Consider the following 25,144-nt stretch of genomic DNA (forward strand, 5'->3'; position numbering starts at 1 on the left):
GAGAGACATGGAACATGGAACGAGGGGTTAATACGATAATCAGAGGGAAGCTGTAATCTATAACATACCTTGTTCACCTTCCTCAGGTCTTTAAATGGCTCCACAAACCGCGGACCCAGCTTCCGGCAGGGCAGGCGGAGGGGCAAGTTACGGGTCGAGAGCCAGACCCGGTCCCCAGGTGCGAACACCGGGGTCTCACTGCGGTGACGGTCCACGCTGGCTTTCTGGCGACGCGCGGCTCGCTGGAGATGGACACAGGCGTACTCGCATGTCTCCTCCGCGCACCTAAACCAGTCGTCCACCGCAGGAGTCTCGGTCTGACCCTGATGCCACGGTGCCAGAACCGGCTGGTACCCCAATACGCACTGGAAGGGGGAGAGGTTAGTGGAGGAGTGGCGGAGTGAGTTCTGAGCCATCTCGGCCCAGGGCACGAACACCGCCCACTCCCCCGGCCGGTCCTGGCAATAGGACCGCAGAAACCTACCCACATCCTGGTTGACTCTCTCTACCTGCCCATTACTCTCGGGGTGAATACTTGAGGTAAGGCTGATCGAGACCCTCAGACATTCCATGAACGCCTTCCAAACTCTCGACGTGAACTGGGGACCTCGATCCGACACTATTTCCTCAGGCACGCCGTAGTGCCGGAAGACGTGAGTAAACAGGGCCTCCGCAGTCTGTAAGGCCGTAGGGAGACCAGGCAGAGGGAGGAGACGACAGGACTTAGAAAAACGATCCACAACGACCAGGATCGTGGTATTTCCCTGTGAGGGAGGAAGATCCGTTAGGAAATCCACTGACAGATGTGACCAAGGTCGTTGTGGAACAGGTAAGGGATGTAGTTTACCTCTGGGCAGGGGTCTAGGAGCCTTACACTGGGCACACACCGAGCAGGAGGAGACATAAAACCCTCACGTCCTTAGCCAAAGTGGGCTAAGTAATCTAATCCAGTAATCTAATCCAATTGTACAGCAGGTAATCTAATCCAATTTTACAGCAGATAATCTAATCCAATTTTACAGCAGATAATCTAATCCAATTTTACAGCAGATAATCTAATCCAATTTTACAGCAGATAATCTAATCCAATTTTACAGCAGGTAATCTAATCCAATTTTACAGCAGGTCATCTAAGCATGCCAGTATTTGTAAACAAATAACACTGTTGTGGGGTGCTGCAGGACTGGAGTTAGGAAACACTGTCATATGGGGTCAAAAGAAACTGTTTGAATTAATTGATGCACAATTAATAAGACCAGTAAGTACATAATTGAGAGAAACACTGGACTAGCAGAATTATATCATGATAGGGTGAAACGGGGATAAATCTACAAAGCAAATGAAACATATTAATAGATATTTCACATGAATCATGCCTTTTTTTCAAATCTATTTAAATGTCTATACCAGGAATTTCTCTCTATTTCTGTCTATGGTCTAGATGATGTAGAGAATTGGAATGAGGAGGAAGTAAATTACACAGTCAGAACTTTCCCCAACGCAACAGACATGTAAATGACTGAATATGTTGCATCATGAACATCAAGTTTACGGAGTTAACCCTAGTTCTGTCAGGAACTCCCTCCCCCTTCCCCCGAATCACCAGATCACATCACAAAGGAAATAGGTGAGGATAGAGTTTCTCAGGGTATAAATGATGAAGGGTTGAGGCCAGACAGTACACATGCTCTCCTGTCTGCTGCTGAACAGGACATCTACAGGACAAGGAGAACCAGTAGACTCCAGCACCAGACGGTGTCAAGACCAGAGGATCAGTATCTCCAGCACCAGTAGACTCCAGGACCAGAGGATCAGTATCTCCAGCACCAGTAGACTCCAGGACCAGAGGATCAGTATCTCCAGCACCAGTAGACTCCAGGACCAGAGGATCAGTATCTCCAGCACCAGTAGACTCCAGGACCAGAGGATCAGTATCTCCAGCACCAGTAGACTCCAGGACCAGAGGATCAGTATCTCCAGCACCAGTAGACTCCAGGACCAGAGGATCAGTATCTCCAGCACCAGTAGACTCCAGGACCAGAGGATCAGTATCTCCAGCACCAGTAGACTCCAGGATGTCTCCCTGCTCTCTCCTCCTATCCCTGCTGCTGGCTGCAGCGCTGCAGTGTGAGCATGCCCAGTGCAGACGTGCACCGTGCTCCGACCGTTGCTGCTCCTTTATAGAGGGCTTCCCCGTCAGACTGAAGGAACTCCGCACCGCCTTCTCCACCATCAGAGATTACTACGTAAGTACTCCATATATATATATATACACATTTATATGAATATACTACTATGTAAGTACTCTAATATGTATATACTTGTATATTAACATACTACTATGAAAGTACTTTCTATATATATACATTTATATGAATATACCACTATGTAAGTACTCTATATATATACATTTATATTGATATGCTATGTAAGTACTTATATATATATATATATATATATACACATTTATATATTATATGAATTAGTACTATGTAAGTACTCTATATATACATTTATATGAATATACTACTATGTAAGTACTCTAATATATATACATTTATATTAATATACTGCTATGTAAGTACTCTAATATATATACATTTATATTAATATACTACCATGTAAGTACTCTATATATATATATATATATATATATATACATTTATATTAATATACTATGTAAGTACTTTTATATATTATATGAATTAGTATTATGTAAGTACTCTATATATACATTTATATGAATATACTACTATGTAAGTACTCTAATATATATACATTTATATACTACTATGTAAGGACTCTATATATATATGTATATATTTCAATTAATATACTACTATGTAAGTACTCTACACAGTGCTTTAGGAAAGTATTCAGACTCCTTGACTTTTTACACATTTTGTTATGTTACGGCCTTATTCTGAATATATATATATATATATATATATATATATATATATATATATATATATATATATATATATATATTTCTTTAATTTAACCTTTATTTAACCAGGCTTGAGTATGACACAACAAGATTGAAACACCTGTATTTGGGGAGTTTCTCCCATTCTTCTCTGCAGATCCTCTCAAGCTCTGTCAGGTTGGATGGGGAGCGTCGCTGCACAGCTATTTTCAGGTCTCTCCAGAGATGTTTGATCTGGCTCAAGTCCGGGCTCTGGCTGGGCCACTCAAGGACATTCAAAGACTTGTCCCGATTCCACTCCTGCATTGTTTCGGCTGTGTGCTGAGAGTCGTTGTCCTGTTGGAAGGTGAACCTTCGCCCTAGTCTGAGGTCCTGAGCGCTCTGGAGCAGGTTTTCATCAAGGATCTCTCTGTACTTTGCTCCGTTCATCCTTCCCTCGATCCTAACCAGTCTCCCAGTCCATGCTGCTGAAAAACATCCCCACAGCATTATGCTGCCACCACCATGCTTCACCGTAGGGATGGTGCCAGGTTTCCTCCAGACGTGACGCTTGGCATTCAGGCCAAACAGTTCCATCTTGTTTTCATCAGACCAGAGAATCTTGTTTCTCATGGTCTGAGAGTCCTTTAGGTGACTTTTGGCAAACTCCAAGCGGGCTGTCATGTGCCTTTGACTGATGAGTGGCTTCCGTCTGGTCACTCTACCATAAAGGCCTGATTGGTGGAGTGCTGCAGCAATGGTTGTCCTTCTGGAAGGTTCTCCCATCTCCACAGAGGAACCCTGGAGCTCTGTCAGAGTGACCATTGGGTTCTTGGTCACCTCCCTGACCAAGGACCATCTCCCCTGAGTGCTCTAGGAAGAGTCTTGGTGGTTCCAAACCTGTTTTCGCTTTGTCATTATGGGGTACTGTGATGTCATTATGGGGTATTGTGATGTCATTATGGGGTATTGTGTGTAGATTGATGAGGGGGAAAAAAAACTATTTAATCAATTTTAGAACAAGGCTGTAACCTAACAAAAGTAGGAAAAAGTAAATGGGTCAATACTTTCCGAAGGCACTGTATATAACCCTTACCAAGCATATCATTGTACCGTTTACACCCACTGCTTGATCTACCCTTTATATACAACCCTTTAGTAAGTACCTTATTGTACCGTTTACACCCACTGCTTGATTGGATATGATATAAAACAGACTTCACTAAACTGGGCTGTTTGTTGTCTGCAGGAGGCTAATGATGAGCTGGAGACACCTCTTCTAGACAAGGGGATTCTAGACCACATCAAGGTGAGTTCATACTGTCTCCTCTTCTAGACGAGGGGATTCTAGACCACATCAAGGTGAGTTCATACTGTCTCCTCTAATAGACGAGGGGATTCTAGACCACATCAAGGTGAGTTCATACTGTCTCCTCTGATAGACGAGGGGATTCTAGACCACATCAAGGTGAGTTCATACTGTCTCCTCTGATAGACGAGGTGATTCTAGACCACATCAAGGTGAGTTCATACTGTCTCCTCTGATAGACGAGGGGATCCTAGACCACATCAAGGTGAGTTCATACTGTCTCCTCTGATAGACGAGGTGATCCTAGACCACATCAAGGTGAGTTCATACTGTCTCCTCTGATAGACGAGGGGATCCTAGACCACATCAAGGTGAGTTCATACTGTCTCCTCTGATAGACGAGGTGATCCTAGACCACATCAAGGTGAGTTCATACTGTCTCCTCTTCTAGACGAGGGGATTCTAGACCACATCAAGGTGAGTTCATACTGTCTCCTCTGATAGACGAGGTGATCCTAGACCACATCAAGGTGAGTTCATACTGTCTCCTCTGATAGACGAGGGGATTCTAGACCACATCAAGGTGAGTTCATACTGTCTCCTCTGATAGACGAGGTGATTCTAGACCACATCAAGGTGAGTTCATACTGTCTCCTCTGATAGACGAGGTGATTCTAGACCACATCAAGGTGAGTTCATACTGTCTCCTCTGACAGACGAGGGGATCCTAGACCACATCAAGGTGAGTTCATCTTCAGTTGGGGTTAAGGTTAGCTAAGGTTAGTTAGTTATAAATTCCTCATCTTCAGTTAGGGTTAAGGTTAGTTAGGGAGTGTGTTTGCTCCTCTCTCCAGAAATACCTAGCAAAGTTGTGATGTTGATGACCTTGTTTCCTCATCATCAGAGCCCGGTGGGGTGTCACACTATGGACAGCATCCTGAAGTTCTACCTCAACACGGTGTTGCCCAACGCCATGAACAACAACAACGGAACACACAACTTTAAATCTCCCATCGACTCCATCGGAAACATCTTCCACGAGCTGAAGAAGGAGATCGTCCAATGCGTAAGTAGCCTGGTCAGATATCCTGTTAGAGTAGTCTGGTCCTATATAGTCCTATATAGTCTGGTCCTATATAGTCTGGTCCTATATAGTCCTATATAGTCTGGTCCTATATAGTCCTATATAGTCTGGTCCTATATAGTCTGGTCCTATATAGTCTGGTCCTATATAGTCTGGTCCTATATAGTCTGGTCCTATATAGTCTGGTCCTGTATAGTCTGGTCCTATATAGTCTGGTCCTATATAGTCCTGTATAGTCTGGTCCTGTATAGTCTGGTCCTATATAGTCGTATATAGTCTGGTCCTGTATAGTCTGGTCCTATATAGTCCTGTATAGTCTGGTCCTATATAGTCCTGTATAGTCTGGTCCTATATAGTCCTATATAGTCTGGTCCTATATAGTCTGGTCCTATATAGTCTGGTCCTATATAGTCCTATATAGTCTGGTCCTATATAGTCCTATATAGTCCGGTCCTATATAGTCCTATATAGTCTGGTCCTATATAGTCTGGTCCTATATAGTCCTATATAGTCTGGTCCTATATAGTCCTATATAGTCTGGTCCTATATAGTCTGGTCCTGTATAGTCTGGTCCTATATAGTCTGGTCCTATATAGTCTGGTCCTATATAGTCTGGTCCTGTATAGTCTGGTCCTATATAGTCTGGTCCTATATAGTCCTGTATAGTCTGGTCCTATATAGTCCTATATAGTCTGGTCCTATATAGTCTTGTCCTATATAGTCCTATATAGTCCTATATAGTCTGGTCCTGTATAGTCTGGTCCTATATAGTCCTGTATAGTCTGGTCCTATATAGTCCTATATAGTCTGGTCCTATATAGTCTGGTCCTATATAGTCCTATATAGTCTGGTCCTATATAGTCTGGTCCTATATAGTCCTATATAGTCTGGTCCTATATAGTCTGGTCCTATATAGTCCTATATAGTCTGGTCCTATATAGTCTGGTCCTATATAGTCCTATATAGTCTGGTCCTGTATAGTCTGGTCCTATATAGTCCTATATAATCTGGTCCTGTATAATCTGGTCCTATATAATCTGGTCCTGTATAATCTGGTCCTATATAGTCCTGTATAGTCTGGTCCTGTATAATCTGGTCCTATATAGTCCTGTATAGTCTGGTCCAATATAGTCTGGTCCTATATAGTCCTGTATAGTCTGGTCCAATATAGTCTGGTCCTATATAGTCTGGTCCAATATAGTCTGGTGCTATATAGTCTGGTCCTATATAGTCTGGTCCTATATAGTCCTATATAGTCTGGTCCTGTATAGTCTGGTCCTATATAGTCCTGTATAGTCTGGTCCTATATAGTCCTGTATAGTCTGGTCCTATATAGTCCTATATAGTCTGGTCCTATATAGTCTGGTCCTATATAGTCTGGTCCAATATAGTCCTATATAGTCTGGTCCTATATAGTCCTATATAGTCCGGTCCTATATAGTCCTATATAGTCTGGTCCTATATAGTCCTATATAGTCTGGTCCTATATAGTCCTATATAGTCTGGTCCTATATAGTCCTATATAGTCTGGCCCTATATAGTCTGGTCCTGTATAGTCTGGTCCTATATAGTCTGGTCCTATATAGTCTGGTCCTATATAGTCTGGTCCTGTATAGTCCTATATAGTCTGGTCCTATATAGTCCTATATAGTCTGGTCCTGTATAGTCCTATATAGTCTGGTCCTATATAGTCCTATATAGTCTGGTCCTATATAGTCCTATATAGTCTGGTCCTATATAGTCTGGTCCTATATAGTCTGGTCCTATATAGTCCCATATAGTCCTATATAGTCTGGTCCTGTATAGTCTGGTCCTATATAGTCCTGTATAGTCTGGTCCTATATAGTTCTATATAGTCTGGTCCTATATAGTCTGGTCCTATATAGTCCTATATAGTCTGGTCCTATATAGTCTGGTCCTATATAGTCTGTTCCTATATAGTCCTATATAGTCTGGTCCTATATAGTCTGGTCCTATATAGTCCTATATAGTCTGGTCCTATATAGTCTGGTCCTATATAGCCTGTATAGTCTGGTCCTATATAGTCTGGTCCTATATAGTCCTGTATAGTCTGGTCCTATATAGTCCTGTATAGTCTGGTCCTGTATAGTCTGGTCCTGTATAGTCTGGTCCTATATAGTCCTGTATAGTCTGGTCCAATATTGTCTGGTCCTATATAGTCCTGTATAGTCTGGTCCTATATAGTCTGGTCCTATATAGTCTGGTCCTGTATAGTCTGGTCCTATATAGTCTTATATAGTCTGGTCCAATATAGTCTGGTCCAATATAGTCCTGTATCGTCTGGTCCTATATAGTCTGGTCCTATATAGTCTGGTCCTGTATAGTCTGGTCCTATATAGCCTGGTCCTATATAGTCTGGTCCTGTATAGTCTGGTCCTCTATAATCTGGTCCTGTATAGTCTGGTACTATATAGTCTGGTCCTATATAGTCCTATATAGTCCTGTATAGTCTGGTCCTGTATAGTCTGGTCCTGTATAGTCTGGTCCTATATAGTCCTATATAGTCTGGTCCTGTATAGTCTGGTCCTGTATAGTCTGGTCCTATATAGTCCTATATAGTCTGGTCCTATATAGTCCTATATAGTCTGGTCCTATATATTCCTATATGGTCCTATATAGTCTGGTCCTGTATAGTCCTATATAGTCTGGTCCTATATAGTCCTATATAGTCTGGTCCTGTATAGTCTGGTCCTATATAGTCCTATATAGTCTGGTCCTGTATAGTCTGGTCCTATATAGTCCTATATAGTCTGGTCCTGTATAGTCTGGTCCTGTATAGTCTGGTCCTGTATAGTCTGGTCCTATTTAGTCCTATATAGTCTGGTCCTATATATTCCTATATGGTCCTATATAGTCTGGTCCTATATACTCTGGTCCTATATAGTCCTATATAGTCTGGTCCTATATAGTCTGGTCGTATATAGTCCTATATAGTCTGGTCCTATATAGAGTGGTCCAATATAGTCTGGACCTGTATAGTCCTGTATAGTCTGGTCCTGTATAGTCTGGTCCTATATAATCTGATCCTATATAGTCCTATATAGTCTGGTCCTATATAGTCTGGTCCTATATAGTCTGGTCCTATATAGTCTGGTCCTATATAGTCCTATATAGTCTGGTCCTGTATAGTCTGGTCCTGTATAGTCTGGTCCTATATAGTCTGGTCCTATATAGTCTGGTCCTGTATAATCTGGTCCTGTATAATCTGGTCCTATATAATCTGGTCCTGTATAATCTGGTCCTGTATAGTCTGGTCCTATATAGTCTGGTCCTGTATAGTCTTGTCCTGTATAATCTGGTCCTATATAATCTGGTCCTGTATAATCTGGTCCTGTATAGTCTGGTCCTATATAGTCTGGTCCTATATAGTCCTGTATAGTCTGGTCCTATATAGTCCTATATAGTCTGGTCCTATATAGTCTGGTCCTGTATAGTCTGGTCCTATATAGTCCTATATAGTCTGGTCCTATATAGTCTGGTCCTGTATAGTCTGGTCCTGTATAGTCTGGTCCTATATAGTCCTATATAGTCTGGTCCTATATAGTCCTATATAGTCTGGTCCTGTATAGTCTGGTCCTGTATAGTCTGGTCCTGTATAAACTGGTCCTATATAGTCTGGTCCTATGTAGTCTGGTCCTATATAGTCTGGTCCTGTATAATCTGGTCCTATATAAACTGGTCCTGTATAGTCTGGTCCTATATAGTCTGGTCCTATATAGTCCTATATAATCTGGTCCTATATAGTCTGGTCCTATATAATCTGGTCCTATATAGTCTGGTCCTATATAGTCTGGTCCTATATAGTCTGGTCCTATATAGTCCTATATAATCTGGTCCTATATAGTCTGGTCCTATATAATCTGGTCCTATATATTCCATGGATGTGTGTCATATCATTAATGCTTCATCAGGTTCTATCCCCCTAGCTGGACAGAGTTAGGGACCAGCTGGCGGTCTAACCCCAAACACACAACACTGACACGGTTACTTCCTAACTTACACAGCATCGAACAACCTCACGCTAGAGAGAGAGTCTGTCTGTCTGTCTGTCTGTCTGTCTGTCTGTCTGTCTGTCTGTCTGTCTGTCTGTCTGTCTGTCTGTCTGTCTGTCTGTCTGTTTCCAGTGTACTACTGTAGTAGCCTGAAGCCTCCCAACAATATTGCAGCGTGGGGATTGCTGTCACTAGATCTGATCTCTTCCTCTCCCCACAGAGGAACTACTTCTCCTGTAAGAAACCGTTTGACATCAACAACTTCATCTCCTCATATAAAAAGGTGAGTCCCCTGCAGGCTCTGAGTGTGTGTGTGTGTGTGTGTGTGTGTGTGTGTGTGTGTGTGTGTGTGTGTGTGTGTGTGTGTGTGTGTTCATGGGTGTGTGTGTGTGTGTGTGTGTGTGTGTGTGTGTGTGTGTGTGTGTGTGTGTGTGTGTGTGTGTATCTGTGTGTGTACATAAAATATTCATTAAAGTCGTTTGCGATGTCGAGTGGTTTTGTAATAAATATACCCTCTGATTCAACAAAAGAGGCGGACATGTTCTTCATTTACAGTAACTTTGCTTATCAGAGTTCCAGATTTATCTGTTACTTTTTTGGGCATCATAAAGTTGAATCATGGAATTTCTCAGCTCGTCATCAATCCATGGGGCACCGTTTGACCTCACAGTGCATTTTCTTAAAGGGGCGTGCTTATCAGCTCTACTCATAAATCATTTCATAAACAAATTTAGTGACATTTCAGGATCATCCTTACTACACACTTCTAACCATTGCACATTTGTAATCTCATCCACAAGTGAGTCCTACCTGCAGTAGATTACCTTAGGGCCAGCCTTGGGTATTGTAGTTTTCCTAGTGAGTGCAACCAAGTTATGGTCACTGTAACTTCGTGCCACTGTAACCTCGTGCCACTGTAACTTCGTGCCACTGTAACCTCGTGCCACTGTAACCTCGTGCCACTGTAACCTCGTGCCACTGTAACCTCCACTGATACAGTGACACTGTAACCTCGTGCCACTGTAACCTCGTGCCACTGTAACCTCGTGCCACTGTAACCTCCACTGATACAGTGACACTGTAACTTCGTGCCACTGTAACCTCGTGCCACTGTAACCTTGTGCCACTGTAACCTCGTGCCACTGTAACCTCGTGCCACTGTAACCTCCACTGATACAGTGACACTGTAACCTCGTGCCACTGTAACCTCGTGCCACTGGAACCTCGTGCCACTGTAACCTCCACTGATACAGCAACACTGTAACCTCGTGCCACTGTAACCTCGTGCCACTGTAACCTCGTGCCACTGTAACCTCCACTGATACAGTGACACTGTAACTTCGTGCCACTGTAACTTCGTGCCACTGTAACCTCGTGCCACTGTAACCTCGTGCCACTGTAACCTCCACTGATACAGTGACACTGTAACTTCGTGCCACTGTAACTCCGTGCCACTGTAACATCGTGCCACTGTAACCTCGTGCCACTGTAACCTCGTGCCACTGTAACCTCGTGCCACTGTAACTTCCACTGATACAGTGACACTAGAACAATGTTTTATAATAAATATTCTGCACTAGCATTTAAAAAAACACAAATATTATGACCATTATAAATACATTAATTGTGTAGTAGATCTTAAATAATCCTTAAACATGGTTAGGATGACCAGAACATGTCAGAGGGTATATTTATTGACAAAACCACACGACATCGCAAACTACTTGAATCAATATTTTACAGGCAAAGTGGACAAGTTGAGGAATGCTATGATTCCAACCGATGGCTCCATGTCATACACCCTTATAAAAGATTGTATCATGAAGGAGAGGCAATGCAGGTTCAAATGTCATCAAGTAGAAAGAGAAAAGGTAGAAAGGATGCTGTTGTCTCTTTCGGATGACAAGTCGCCTGGTACAGATAATCTAGACGACAAATTACTTAGAGTTACAGCTAACCAAATATCTACACCAATCTCTCATATGTTTAATAAGTGCTTGATGTACGGGGTGTGCCCAGAAGTCTGGAAAGAGTCAAAGGTTATTCCACTACCTAAGGATAAAAAAAAATCTGCATTCACTGGTCCTCATAATCATCATATAAACTTGCTGGCTGTGTTAGGTAAATTATTGGAAAAAATTGTATCTGTATGAATCAAGTATTATTTCTCATGTAATGGTCTGATAACGGGTTTCCAGTATGCATACAAAGAAGGGCATTCTATGAGTACGGCCTTAGCACATATGACAGATGATTGGTTAAAGAGTATGGATGACAGGAAGTTAGTTGGTGCAGTGTTGCTGGATTTCAGTGCTGCTTTTGATGTAATTGACCACGAACTGTTACTAGGTAAACTCAAATGTTATGGTTTGAAGTCTGCAGCTCTATCCTGGATGGAAAGCTATCTATCCAGGAGAAGGCCAAAAGTGTTTTGTAATGGTAGTTTTTCAAACAGTAAAGATATACACTGAGGTGTTCCTCAAGGAAGCTGCCTAGGACCACTTCTCTACTCTGTCTTTACTAATGATTTACCTTCAGTAATGAACAAAGCAAGAGTGGTCATGTATGCTGATGACCCTACAATGTATAGCGCAGCATCACAATGTAATGAGCTAACAGATGTACTGAGAGGTGAACTAAGAATGGTGTCTGACTGGGTTGATATGAACTAATTGGTGTTGAACATTTCTAAAACTAAATGTATTGTATTTGGTTGAAGATATGTGCTTGCTGATGATCCCCAATTGAATGTGTAGATGAATAGAATGCATGTAGAGGAAGTGAAAAAAATGAAACTACTAGGCATCATGTTGGAAGCAGCTTCATCATGGTCAGAACACATAGATAATATTGTTATTAAGATGGGTGAGGGAATTACTGTTACAAGAACATGTTCAGAGTATGTAACATCTATCACACTGAATCAGGTGATTCAATCCCTGGTCCAATCACACTTAGAGTACTGTCCAGTTATATGGTCAATCCCTGGTCCAATCACACTTAGAGTACTGTCCAGTTATATGGTCAATCCCTGGTCCTATCACACTTAGAGTACTGTCCAGTTATATGGTCAATCCCTGGTCCTGTTACACTTAGAGTACTGTCCAGTTATATGGTCACTCCCTGGTCCAATCACACTTAGAGTACTGTCCAGTTATATGGTCAATCCCTGGTCCAATCACACTTAGAGTACTGTCCAGTTATATGGTCAATCCCTGGTCCTGTTACACTTAGAGTACTGTCCAGTTATATGGTCACTCCCTGGTCCAATCACACTTAGAGTACTGTCCAGTTATATGGTCAATCCCTGGTCCTGTTACACTTAGAGTACTGTCCAGTTATATGGTCAATCCCTGGTCCTGTCCAGTTATATGGTCACTCCCTGGTCCAATCACACTTAGAGTACTGTCCAGTTATATGGTCAATCCCTGGTCCAATCACACTTAGAGTACTGTCCAGTTATATGGTCACTCCCTGGTCCAATCACACTTAGAGTACTGTCCAGTTATATGGTCAATCCCTGGTCCAATCACACTTAGAGTACTGTCCAGTTATATGGTCAATCCCTGGTCCTGTCACACTTAGAGTACTGTCCAGTTATATGGTCAATCCCTGGTCCAATCACACTTAGAGTACTGTCTGGTTATATGTTCAATCCCTGGTCCTGTCACACTTAGAGTACTGTCCAGTTATATGGTCAATCCCTGGTCCTGTCACACTTAGAGTACTGTCCAGTTGTATGGTCAATCCCTGGTCCTGTCCAGTTATATGGTCATCTGCAGCAAAGAAAGATATAAAAAAGCTCCAAATGGCTCAAAACAGGGCTGTCAGATTAGCTCTTCATTGCTCAGAACAGGGCTGTCAGATTAGCTCTTCATTGCTCAGAACAGGGCTGTCAGATTATCTCTTCATTGCTCAGAACAGGGCTGCCAGATTAGCTCTTCATTGCTCAGAACAGGGCTGTCAGATTATCTCTTCATTGCTCAGAACAGGGCTGCCAGATTAGCTCTTCATTGCTCAGAACAGGGCTGCCAGATTAGCCCTTCATTGCTCAGAACAGGGCTGTCAGATTAGCTCTTCATTGCTCAGAACAGGGCTGCCAGATTAGCTCTTCATAATAATATTAATATTAATGAATTCATAATAATATAATATTAATACGCTCTAGCCGTATTAATATTATCCAAATGCCTCAGAATCTCTCATGGCTTCACATTGAAAACAAATTACTATCTTGTCTTCTGATTTTCTTTAGGAATGTTATATATAAATATAACAGTATTTTTCAGGCCAGTACATACTAGCAACACGCATAACCACCAAACCAGACAGGCAAATTCAGGGCAGAAATCAGCTATGTCTCTATATAAAACTGTGTATTAAGGTGATTTGTCCTTGGCTTGGGTTGTCTTAGAACTCTTTACCAATCCATATTTCTCAGGCAAAAAGTAAATCAACCTTCAAGAAAAAAATTAAATAACATCTAATGTGATAGACCATATGACTGGACAGGAAATAGAAACAACATCTAATGTGATAGACCATATGACTGGACAGGAAATAGAAACAACATCTAATGTGATAGACCATATGACTGGACAGGAAATAGAAACAACATCTAATGTGATAGACCATATGACTGGACAGGAAATAGAAAGAACATCTAATGTGATAGACCATATGACTGGACAGGAAATAGAAAGAACATCTAATGTGATAGACCATATGACTGGACAGGAAATAGAAACAACATCTAATGCGATAGACCATATGACTGGACAGGAAATAGAAAGAACATCTAATGTGATAGACCATATGACTGGACAGGAAGTAGAAAACAACATCTAATGTGATAGACCATATGACTGGACAGGAAATAGAAACAACATCTAATGTGATAGACCATATGACTGGACAGGAAATAGAAACAACATCTAATGTGATAGACCATATGACTGGACAGGAAATAGAAAGAACATCTAATGCGATAGACCATATGACTGGACAGGAAATAGAAACAACATCTAATGTGATAGACCATATGACTGGACAGGAAATAGAAACAACATCTAATGTGATAGACCATATGACTGGACAGGAAATAGAAAGAACATCTAATGTGATAGACCATATGACTGGACAGGAAATAGAAAGAACATCTAATGTGATAGACCATATGACTGGACAGGAAATAGAAAGAACATCTAATGCGATAGACCATATGACTGGACAGGAAATAGAAAGAACATCTAATGTGATAGACCATATGACTGGACAGGAAATAGAAACAACATCTAATGTGATAGACCATATGACTGGACAGGAAGTAGAAAGCATCAACTGAATGTTAAATGTGTTTCCTGTCAGGTGTTTTAATCGTCTGTATTGTCTACTTGTTGAATGTTTGTGAAATCTTGATTTGTGGTTGTTTGTAATGTCTTGTTAATTGGTGTTGGACCCCGGGAAGATTAGCTAGCGTTACGGCGTTAGCTAATGGGGATCCTAATAGAGTGTGTGTGTGTGTGTGTGTGTGTGTGGGTGTGTGTGTACTGGACCAGAAATCCCCATAAGAATAGTAAAAGAACAGAGACTTGACCAACTGGGAACATTCTGTTGGTCCCCACAAGGTCAAATGCTGTTTCTTGGGGGTTTAGGTTTAAGATTAGAATTAGTGTTAAGGTTTAGGGTTGGTTAGGAGCTAGGGTTAGTTTTAGGGTTAGGAACTAGAATTAGGTTTAGTGTTAAGGTTAGGTTTTTGGGTTAAAGTTAGGGTTAGGGTAAGAGTATGGGTTAGGGTTAGGGGTTAGGGAAAATAGGATTTTGAATGGAACATGAATTCTGTGTCCTCACAAGGTGTGCTTCCTCTAACCTGAGTGTGTGCTTCCTGTGTGTCTAGATGCAGGATAAGGGCCTTTATAAGGCAATGGGAGAGCTGGACCTGCTCTTCAACTACATTGAGGAGTACCTGGTCTCTCAGAGACCCAAACACTGACCCCTAACCACTACCTCAGCCAACCAGGACACACTGACCCTGAGCATGGACCAACCAGAATTACCCAGAGTGCTGTAGATAACCTCAAACCTCTAATAACCTCCAACCCTAAACCTCTAAACTGCATGTTCAGTCCAGGAAGGAATCTGTGTCTTTGCGGAAGCGAGACTAAAGGAACCTTTTTTCAAACATTCAATAGAAGTCCTCCCGTTAGTGTTTAATCTTACTCTTTAGTCGTTCTCGAAGACCGACTCTCTAAAGTCCTGAAGACCTAATAATTATAATATTTACCATTTATTAAGAGATGATTTTCTTATCCTAATTCGTGTTCAGTACAGTACTGCCTTTATACATTTTAGTATGCACGGGCCCAGTGGGAAGTCAACCCGTGTTCATGACCTAATAAGCGCCATGCTCTACCAACTACGCCACACAGGAACTTCTCACTAAAGTCCTGAACCACATTCATCATCAGCATCATGTTTATTAATCAGTCATATTGACTAAAACATTCTGCTGTAAAGTATCATTTTGTATCGATTCTCATGATTAACACTTTCTGGAAGTCCTTCTTCAGATAATCGAGTACATTGAACTAAAATATAAATAAATGCAGCATGTAACAATATTCAAAAGATTTGACTTGAGTTACAGTTCACATAAAGGAAATCAGTCAATTTAAATAAATTCATTCGGCCCTAATCTATGGATTTTCACATGACTGGGAATACAGATATGCATCTGTTGGTCACAGATACCTTTAAAAAAAAAAAGGTAGGAGCGTGGATCAGAAAACCACCATTTGCCTCAAGCACATCTCCTTCGCATAGAGTTGATCAGGCTGTTGATTTGTGGCCTGTTGAATGTTTCCCCACTTCCTCTTCAATGGCTGCGTGAAGTTGCTGGATATTGGCTGGAACTGGAACACGCCCGTCGTACACGTCGAATCAGAGCATCCCAAACATCCTGAGTGAATATGCAGGCCATGGAAAGAACTGGGCCATTTCCAGGAATTGTGTCCAGATCCTTGAGACATGGGGCCGTGCATTATCATGCTGAACCATGAGGTGATGGTGGCGGATTAATAGCATGACTATGGGCGTCAGGATCTCGTCACGGTATAAAATTGCCATTGATCAAAATGACAAAATTGCACATCTTTGAGTGGCCTTTTATTGTCCCCCAGCACAAGGTGCACCTGTGTAATAATCATGCTTTTTTTAATCAGATTCTTGATATGCCACACCTGTCAGGTGGATGGATTATCTTGGCCAAGGGGTAAGCAACATTTGAGCGAAATAAGCTTTCTGTGAGTACGGAACATTTCTGCGATCTTTTTATTTCAGCTCATGAAACATGGGACCAACACTTTACATGTTGCGTTTTATATTTTTGTTTAGTGTAGTTTGGATATTAGCATTATCATGATGTGATGTTATTCTAACCACGATGTGGTAAGGAATCATATACTGGCCTGTAATAATGATTATTACGAATGACCGTGTTTACAACATATTGTGGCATTTTAAAAATATATCCTATTTTTATTACCAATGTCACTACTGATTTGAATTAAATCTGTCTTTGTAATAAAGTGGAATTTTGCACCATAATTTATTAATTGGATAATGTTGAAAGCGTATTTTGTTTTGTAGAAGAATCAATAACTGCCACCTCTTCATGGTCTATGTTTTTGACTAATAATTAGCTCCCCTGGCATTTTAAATAGTTGTGCCTAAATGTTTGTGAGGTAGAATGTATTTATTTTTTTTAAAACAACTTTGAAGTGTTTTAGCTGGCAATGTTTTGGTATTTATTCATGATTTTAACTGCAGTTTTAAAATAAATCTACTACTTTGAAACCATTTTTACCTCAGTGCTTTTGTTTACCTTTAAATTGTAAAGCCTTTTAAGTGGTGAGTGAGGGCCAGTTCTTCCACACGTCATTAAGAACGCTTCAGCGATGGGTAGGGTTGCACATTTTGGGGAATATTCAGAGGTGGACACTTTCCGTGGGAATTAACGGGAATATATGGGAATTAACAGAAATATATGGGAATTAACAGGGAAAATATGCAAATTACTATTAATACCATTTTATTGTAGATGTTTTTTGCATTGGATATATTTACCATATCATATGGAGACAGAAACATAAACCATTTACCTTATCATAAGTAGACATAATTGCAAATGATTAAATCCTTCCAATAGAAAAAAAACCCAATTTATTTATGAATTGAACTTTAATTAAATGAGTTGACTCTTCACATGGGATGATTTCACTGAACAACAAAAGAAAGGGAATATTGAATGATCCCCAATGATCCATCACATCTCCCAAAAACGTTTTCAACATAAAATGATAGTCTAGAAACTAAAGCTTTGGTTGTCTTCCTCTCAGGCTTCCATGTCTTCTCCCTGGACCTCCTCAATGTCCACCTCTTGAACATCAGACTCTGAGGCCTCATCTTCACTGTCACTTTCCAACCTTGTTGAGGATGGCTCGTTGTCAGGCTCAAAAAGCCTCAAATTTGCCCGGATGGCCACCAATTTTTCACCCCTTGTATTGGTCAGCCTGTTGCGTGCTTTGGTGTGTGTGTGTTCCCAAACAAGGACCAGTTGCGCTCAGAGGCGGCTGATGTTGACGGGATTTGGAGGATGATGGAGGCAACAGGAGAAAGAGCCTCAGATCCACAAAGTCCCTTCCACCAGGTGGCTGATGAGATATGTTGGCACGACTGCCATATTGCATCTCCATCCCAAAGCCCTTGCTTGGAAGTGCACTTTCACCAGACTGCCAAGAACCTTGCCCTCATCCAGGCCAAGGTGGCGAGACACAGTAGTGATGACACCATAGGCCTTGTTGATCTCTGCACCAGACAGGATGCTCTTGCCAGCTTACTTGAGGTCCAACATGTACGCTGCGGCGTGTATGGGCTTCAGGCAGAAGTCTTCACCCTTTTTGATGTATTCAGATCTGCAGTTTCCTTTGCTTGGAGCAACAGTGAAGTGGGCAGGGCAGTACGGATTTCTTCTCTTACATCTGCAAGCAGAGTCTGAACATCAGACAGGATGGCATTGTCTCCCTCAATCCGTGCAATGGCTACTGCTATAGGTTTCAGGAGTTTCAGGCTGCTTACCACTCTCTCCCAAAATACATCATCCAGGAGGATCCTCTTGATGGGGCTGTCCATATCGGCAGACTGTGATATGGCCATTTCTTGGAGAGACTCCTTCCCCTCCAGGAGACTGTCAAACATGATGACAACACCACCCCAACGGGTGCTGCTGGGCAGCTTCAATGTGGTGCTCTTATTCTTCTCACTTTGCTTGGTGAGGTAGTTTGCTGCTATAACTTGATGACCCTTCACATACCTAACCATTTCCTTGGCTCTCTTGTAGACTGTATCCATTGTTTTCCGTGCCATGATGTCCTTAAGGAGCAGATTCAATGCATGAGCAGCACAGCCAATGGGTGTGATGTGAGGGAAGGACTCCTCCACTTTAGACCAAGCAGCCTTCATGTTCGCAGCATTGTCTGTCACCAGTGCAAATACCTTCTGTGGTCCAAGGTCATTGATGACTGCCTTCAGCTCATCTGCAATGTAGAGACCGGTGTGTCTGTTGTCCCTTGTGTCTGTGCTCTTGTAGAATACTGGTTGAGGGGTGGAGATGATGTAGTTAGTTCCTTGTGTCATGACGTTGCCCTCTTTGGGTTTTCTATGTACCATCCCCCTACCTCCCCCTACCCAGGCCCTGTGAGAGGGTCGTAAATTCATAAGAAAATGTCCCGCCTCATGGCCACAATATAAAGACAGTGTTTTCATAGAGAGTCAAAGGAATTCTTCCACCTCACAGGACTGGCGAACCGAATGACATTTATGTCATTTATGTAAGAAGGTATAAAAGATCGGTGAAGAATCCAGCTACGAACTGGTCCGTTTGGTACAATTTTGTGAAACTCATGAGAGACAATAAGGGCACATTACCATGGCTCTGTTTATATAATAGCCTCAGTTGTGAGACTTATATCTAATGGTTGTATAAAATTAATGAATAAGGATGGAACTGTTTGTGATATTGTGTAATGTGATTTTGGACTGTTTAGTGAAGGAAACTCAAATTCCCTTTGGAGTCTTAACTACGTCCTTGGCATGCCCCCAGGGACACAGACAGGACCTGGCATCATGAGACAGCCTTTTCTATGTTCCGAATATAACCCCCACCCAGATTTTCTATCACCAGACCGAGCTGACCTCCATTAGAGTTGGCTGAAGGTTTGACCACGCATTCCTCGTTCTGAACTGTAACCATACCACGTGGTTAAACTCTTAGACTATTGATACCGACAGAATAATAACAAGTCTTTGATATTAATTACTAGTCTGCAGCTAGGAATTCGGTATCATTGAACGCGAAGACCGACGAAACATCCGTTCTATAACGACATTAATGAATGTCACTTTGAAATATCCATTCTAACCGAGAGAGAGAGAGAGAGAGAGAGAACGCGAGGACAAAACTCTCGAACAGAACCGAACTTTTCAACAAAGATCCCGACGACACACTGAGCGTAAATATATATTGATTGCTCATTGTTCCCGAATGAGTGAGCGTTCATGGGCAAAGGATTAGCATTTCAATTGTTAATATTTATCAACTCTGTAGTGTCTTCTCAGCTGACCACCACTCCCCTTTTGTCTAACACGCCGCCATGCCGGTTCAGCCCACTAGGGCACATTCTCCTATCATTTCCTTGTAACCATATCTGTTTGCTATGCATTTCTGTGAATTATTTAGTTAGTAAATAAATGATTTTAAGACAATTGATGTATGGATGACTCATAGTGAAGACTGGGTTCGTGCAGATAACCAACAATTTACGACGTTTGGAATGAGACTGACGTGAGGTAAATAATACGGCATTAATCAGGAGACTAATCGATCAGATATTATAATATCTGAAAGTTATATTAGGAAAATTATAACTTTGTAATCTGAATATTTTCCTTGGTGCCCCGACCTCCTAGTTAATTACAGTTACACGATTAATCAGTTTAATCGCGTAATAATAATTACAGAGAGTTATTTGATAAACATGTCTTCAGTTTAATGATGCCAAAGACACGACACTTGTCCACGAACATTCAACCACCCATCAGAGATGACTGCAATGCAGTCTGCTTTCTCTATGATTTGCTTGACCTTCACTTGAACTCTGTTGAACTCTGCATCCAGCAAATTAGTAAATAAAGCATGTCTGGTTGGAGGGGTGTATGCTGGGTGAAAAACATTCAGAAGCCTCTTCCAATACACATTGCCTGTGAGCACCAGAGGTGAACCAGTTGCAAACACAGCTCGCGCGAGACATTCATCAGCATTTCTCTGACTACGTTCCTCCATTGAGTCAAAATAAACTTCTGATTCCAGGAGGACCGTTAGCTGTTGCTATCGATAAGGTGTCTGATTCATCATTTTCACCTCCAATAGAAGTAGAGGGACTTTAGTCAGAGGTTGCTTGTTGTGAGCGCTGAGGGAACTTTATGCACTTGGCCAGATGATTCTGCATCTTTGTTGCATTCTTCACATATGATTTGGCACAGTATTTGCAAATGTACAGAGCTTTTCCTTCTACATTAGCTGCAGTGAAATGTCTCCACACATCAGATAGTGCCCATGGCATTTTCCTGTAAAGATTAGAAGGAAAAAAATGGATTGAGGTAAAGATGAACGGAGCAAAGTACAGAGAGATCCTTGATGAAAACCTGCTCCAGAGCACTCAGGATCTCAGACTGGGGAGAAGGTTCACCTTCCAACAGGAAGCACACATATCTTTGAGTAACCCAGCCAGAGCCCGGACTTAAACCCGATCGAACATCTCTGGAGAGATCTGGAAATATCTGTCCAGCAACACTCCCCATTCAACCTGACAGAGCTTGAGAGGATCTGCAGAGAAGAAAGGGAGACACTGCCCAAATACAGGTGTTGCCAAGCTTGTAGCGTAATACCCAAGAAGACTCAAGGCTGTAATCGCTGCCAAAGGTGCTTCAACAAAGTACTGAGAAAAGTGTCTGAATACTTATGTAAATGTTATGAGTTTTTTATTTTATTTATAAATTTGCAAAAAGTTCTAAAGACATGTTTTAGCTTTGTCATTATGAGGTGTTGTGTGTAGATGGATGAGAAAAAAAATGTAATTAATTTTAGAACAAGGTTATAAAATACCAAAATGTAGAAGTAAAGGGATCTGGGTACTTTCCGAATGCAGTGTATATAAATGCTGATATACATCCGTTTCTCTGACCTCTGCTGCTGTTAAATAACATTATAATGTCTCTGACCTTTGCTGCTGTTAAATAACACTATAATGTAAAGACTAATTATGTGAGTCCAGGTTTTTCCATTTCTAGTTCAGGTACAATGTTCCTAACCCTATAAAACGGAGGGAGGGTCGACACCATGTGTTAATCCTAATCCTATCAGACGGAGGGAAGGTCGACACCATGTGTTAATCCTATCAGACGGAGGGAGGGTCGACACCATGTGTTAATCCTAACCCTATCAGACGGAGGGAGGGTCGACACCATGTGTTAATCCTATCAGACGGAGGGAGGGTCGACACCATGTGTTAATCCTATCAGACGGAGGGAGCGTCGACACCATGTGTTAATCCTAATCCTATCAGACGGAGGGAGGGTCGACACCATGTGTTAATCCTATCAGACGGAGGGAGGGTCGACACCATGTGTTAATCCTATCAGACGGAGGGAGGGTCGACACCATGTGTTAATCCTATCAGACGGAGGGAGGGTCGACACCATGTGTTAATCCTAATCCTATCAGACGGAGGGAGGGTCGACACCATGTGTTAATCCTAACCCTATCAGACGGAGGGAGGGTCGACACCATGTGTTACTCCTATCAGACGGAGGGAGGGTCGACACCATGTGTTAATCCTATCAGACGGAGGGAGGGTCGACACCATGTGTTAATCCTACCAGACGGAGGGAGGGTCGACACCATGTGTTAATCCTAATCCTATCAGACGGAGGGAGGGTTGACACCATGTGTTAATCCTATCAGACGGAGGGAGGGTCGACACCATGTGTTAATCCTATCAGACGGAGGGAGGGTCGACACCATGTGTTAATCCTAATCCTATCAGACGGAGGGAGGGTCGACACCATGTGTTAATCCTAATCCTATCAGACGGAGGGAGGGTCGACACCATGTGTTAATCCTATCAGACGGAGGGAGGGTCGACACCATGTGTTAATCCTAATCCTATCAGACGGAGGGAGGGGCGACACCATGTGTTAATCCTATCAGATGGAGGGAGGGTCGACACCATGTGTTAATCCTATTGGACGGAGGGAGGGTCGACACCATGTGTTAATCCTATCAGACGGAGGGAGGGTCGACACCATGTGTTAATCCTAACCCTATCAGACGGAAGGAGGGTCGACACCATGTGTTAATCCTATCAGACGGAGGGAGGGTCGACACCATGTGTTAATCCTATCAGACGGAGGGAGGGTCGACACCACGTGTTAATCCTACCAGACGGAGGGAGGGTCGACACCATGTGTTAATCCTAATCCTTTCAAATGGAGGGAGGGTCGACACCATGTGTTAATCCTATCAGACGGAGGGAGGGTCGACACCATGTGTTAATCCTATCAGACGGAGGGAGGGTCGACACCATGTGTTAATCCTATCAGACGGAGGGAGGGTCGACACCATGTGTTAATCCTAATCCTATCAGACGGAGGGAGGGTCGACACCATGTGTTAATCCTAATCCTATCAGACGGAGGGAGGGTCGACACCATGTGTTAATCCTATCAGACGGAGGGAGGGTCGACACCATGTGTTAATCCTAATCCTATCAGACGGAGGGAGGGTCGACACCATGTGTTAATCCTAATCCTATCAGACGGAGGGAGGGGCGACACCATGTGTTAATCCTATCAGATGGAGGGAGGGTCGACACCATGTGTTAATCCTATCAGACGGAGGGAGGGTCGACACCATGTGTTAATCCTATCAGACGGAGGGAGGGTCGACACCATGTGTTAATCCTATCAGACGGAGGGAGGGTCGACACCATGTGTTAATCCTAATCCTATCAGACGGAGGGAGGGGCGACACCATGTGTTAATCCTATCAGATGGAGGGAGGGTCGACACCATGTGTTAATCCTATTGGACGGAGGGAGGGTCGACACCATGTGTTAATCCTATCAGACGGAGGGAGGGTCGACACCATGTGTTAATCCTAACCCTATCAGACGGAAGGAGGGTCGACACCATGTGTTAATCCTATCAGACGGAGGGAGGGTCGACACCATGTGTTAATCCTATCAGACGGAGGGAGGGTCGACACCACGTGTTAATCCTACCAGACGGAGGGAGGGTCGACACCATGTGTTAATCCTAATCCTTTCAAATGGAGGGAGGGTCGACACCATGTGTTAATCCTATCAGACGGAGGGAGGGTCGACACCATGTGTTAATCCTATCAGACGGAGGGAGGGTCGACACCATGTGTTAATCCTATCAGACGGAGGGAGGGTCGACACCATGTGTTAATCCTAATCCTATCAGACGGAGGGAGGGTCGACACCATGTGTTAATCCTAATCCTATCAGACGGAGGGAGGGTCGACACCATGTGTTAATCCTATCAGACGGAGGGAGGGTCGACACCATGTGTTAATCCTAATCCTATCAGACGGAGGGAGGGTCGACACCATGTGTTAATCCTAATCCTATCAGACGGAGGGAGGGCGACACCATGTGTTAATCCTATCAGATGGAGGGAGGGTCGACACCATGTGTTAATCCTATCAGACGGAGGGAGGGTCGACACCATGTGTTAATCCTATCAGACGGAGGGAGGGTCGACACCATGTGTTAATCCTATCAGACGGAGGGAGTGTCGACACCATGTGTTAATCCTAATCCTATCAGACGGAGGGAGGGTCGACACCATGTGTTAATCCTATCAGATGGAGGGAGGGTCGACACCATGTGTTAATCCTATCAGACGGAGGGAGGGTCGACACCATGTGTTAATCCTATCAGACGGAGGGAGGGTCGACACCATGTGTTAATCCTATCAGACGGAGGGAGGGTCGACACCATGTGTTAATCCTAATCCTATCAGACGGAGGGAGGGTCGACACCATGTGTTAATCCTATCAGACGGAGGGAGGGTCGACACCATGTGTTAATCCTATCAGACGGAGGGAGGGTCGACACCATGTGTTAATCCTAATCCTATCAGACGGAGGGAGGGTCGACACCATGTGTTAATCCTACCAGACGGAGGGAGGGTCGACACCATGTGTTAATCCTACCAGACGGAGGGAGTGTCGACACCATGTGTTAATCCTACCAGACGGAGGGAGGGTCGACACCATGTGTTAATCCTACCAGACGGAGGGAGGGTCGACACCATGTGTTAATCCTATCAGACGGAGGGAGGGTCGACACCATGTGTTAATCCTATCAGACGGAGGGAGGGTCGACACCATGTGTTAATCCTATCAGACGGAGGGAGGGGCGACACCATGTGTTAATCCTATCAGACGGAGGGAGGGTCGACACCATGTGTTAATCCTAATCCTATCAGACGGAGGGAGGGTCGACACCATGTGTTAATCCTAATCCTATCAGACGGAGGGAGGGTCGACACCATGTGTTAATCCTAATCCTATCAGACGGAGGGAGGGGCGACACCATGTGTTAATCCTAATCCTATCAGACGGAGGGAGGGTCGACACCATGTGTTAATCCTATCAGACGGAGGGAGGGTCGACACCATGTGTTAATC

At 42.9% G+C, this 25,144-nt stretch overlaps 1 protein-coding gene across 1 annotated transcript; it reads left to right on the top strand.

Annotated features, from left to right (window-relative positions):
- Positions 1–1,382: 1,382 nt before the first annotated feature.
- LOC106566262 (interleukin-10) lies at positions 1,383–17,095 on the top strand. The gene is made up of 5 exons (XM_045691997.1): positions 1,383–2,246; positions 4,158–4,217; positions 5,122–5,283; positions 9,535–9,597; positions 15,211–17,095. The coding sequence occupies exons 1-5, from the start codon at positions 2,076–2,078 to the stop codon at positions 15,304–15,306; spliced, it is 552 nt and encodes a 183-aa protein (XP_045547953.1). The 5' UTR covers positions 1,383–2,075; the 3' UTR covers positions 15,307–17,095.
- Positions 17,096–25,144: the final 8,049 nt, after the last annotated feature.

Source organism: Salmo salar, chromosome ssa12 (genome assembly GCF_905237065.1).
Source record: "Salmo salar chromosome ssa12, Ssal_v3.1, whole genome shotgun sequence".
In the NCBI taxonomy this organism is placed as follows: domain Eukaryota; kingdom Metazoa; phylum Chordata; class Actinopteri; order Salmoniformes; family Salmonidae; genus Salmo; species Salmo salar.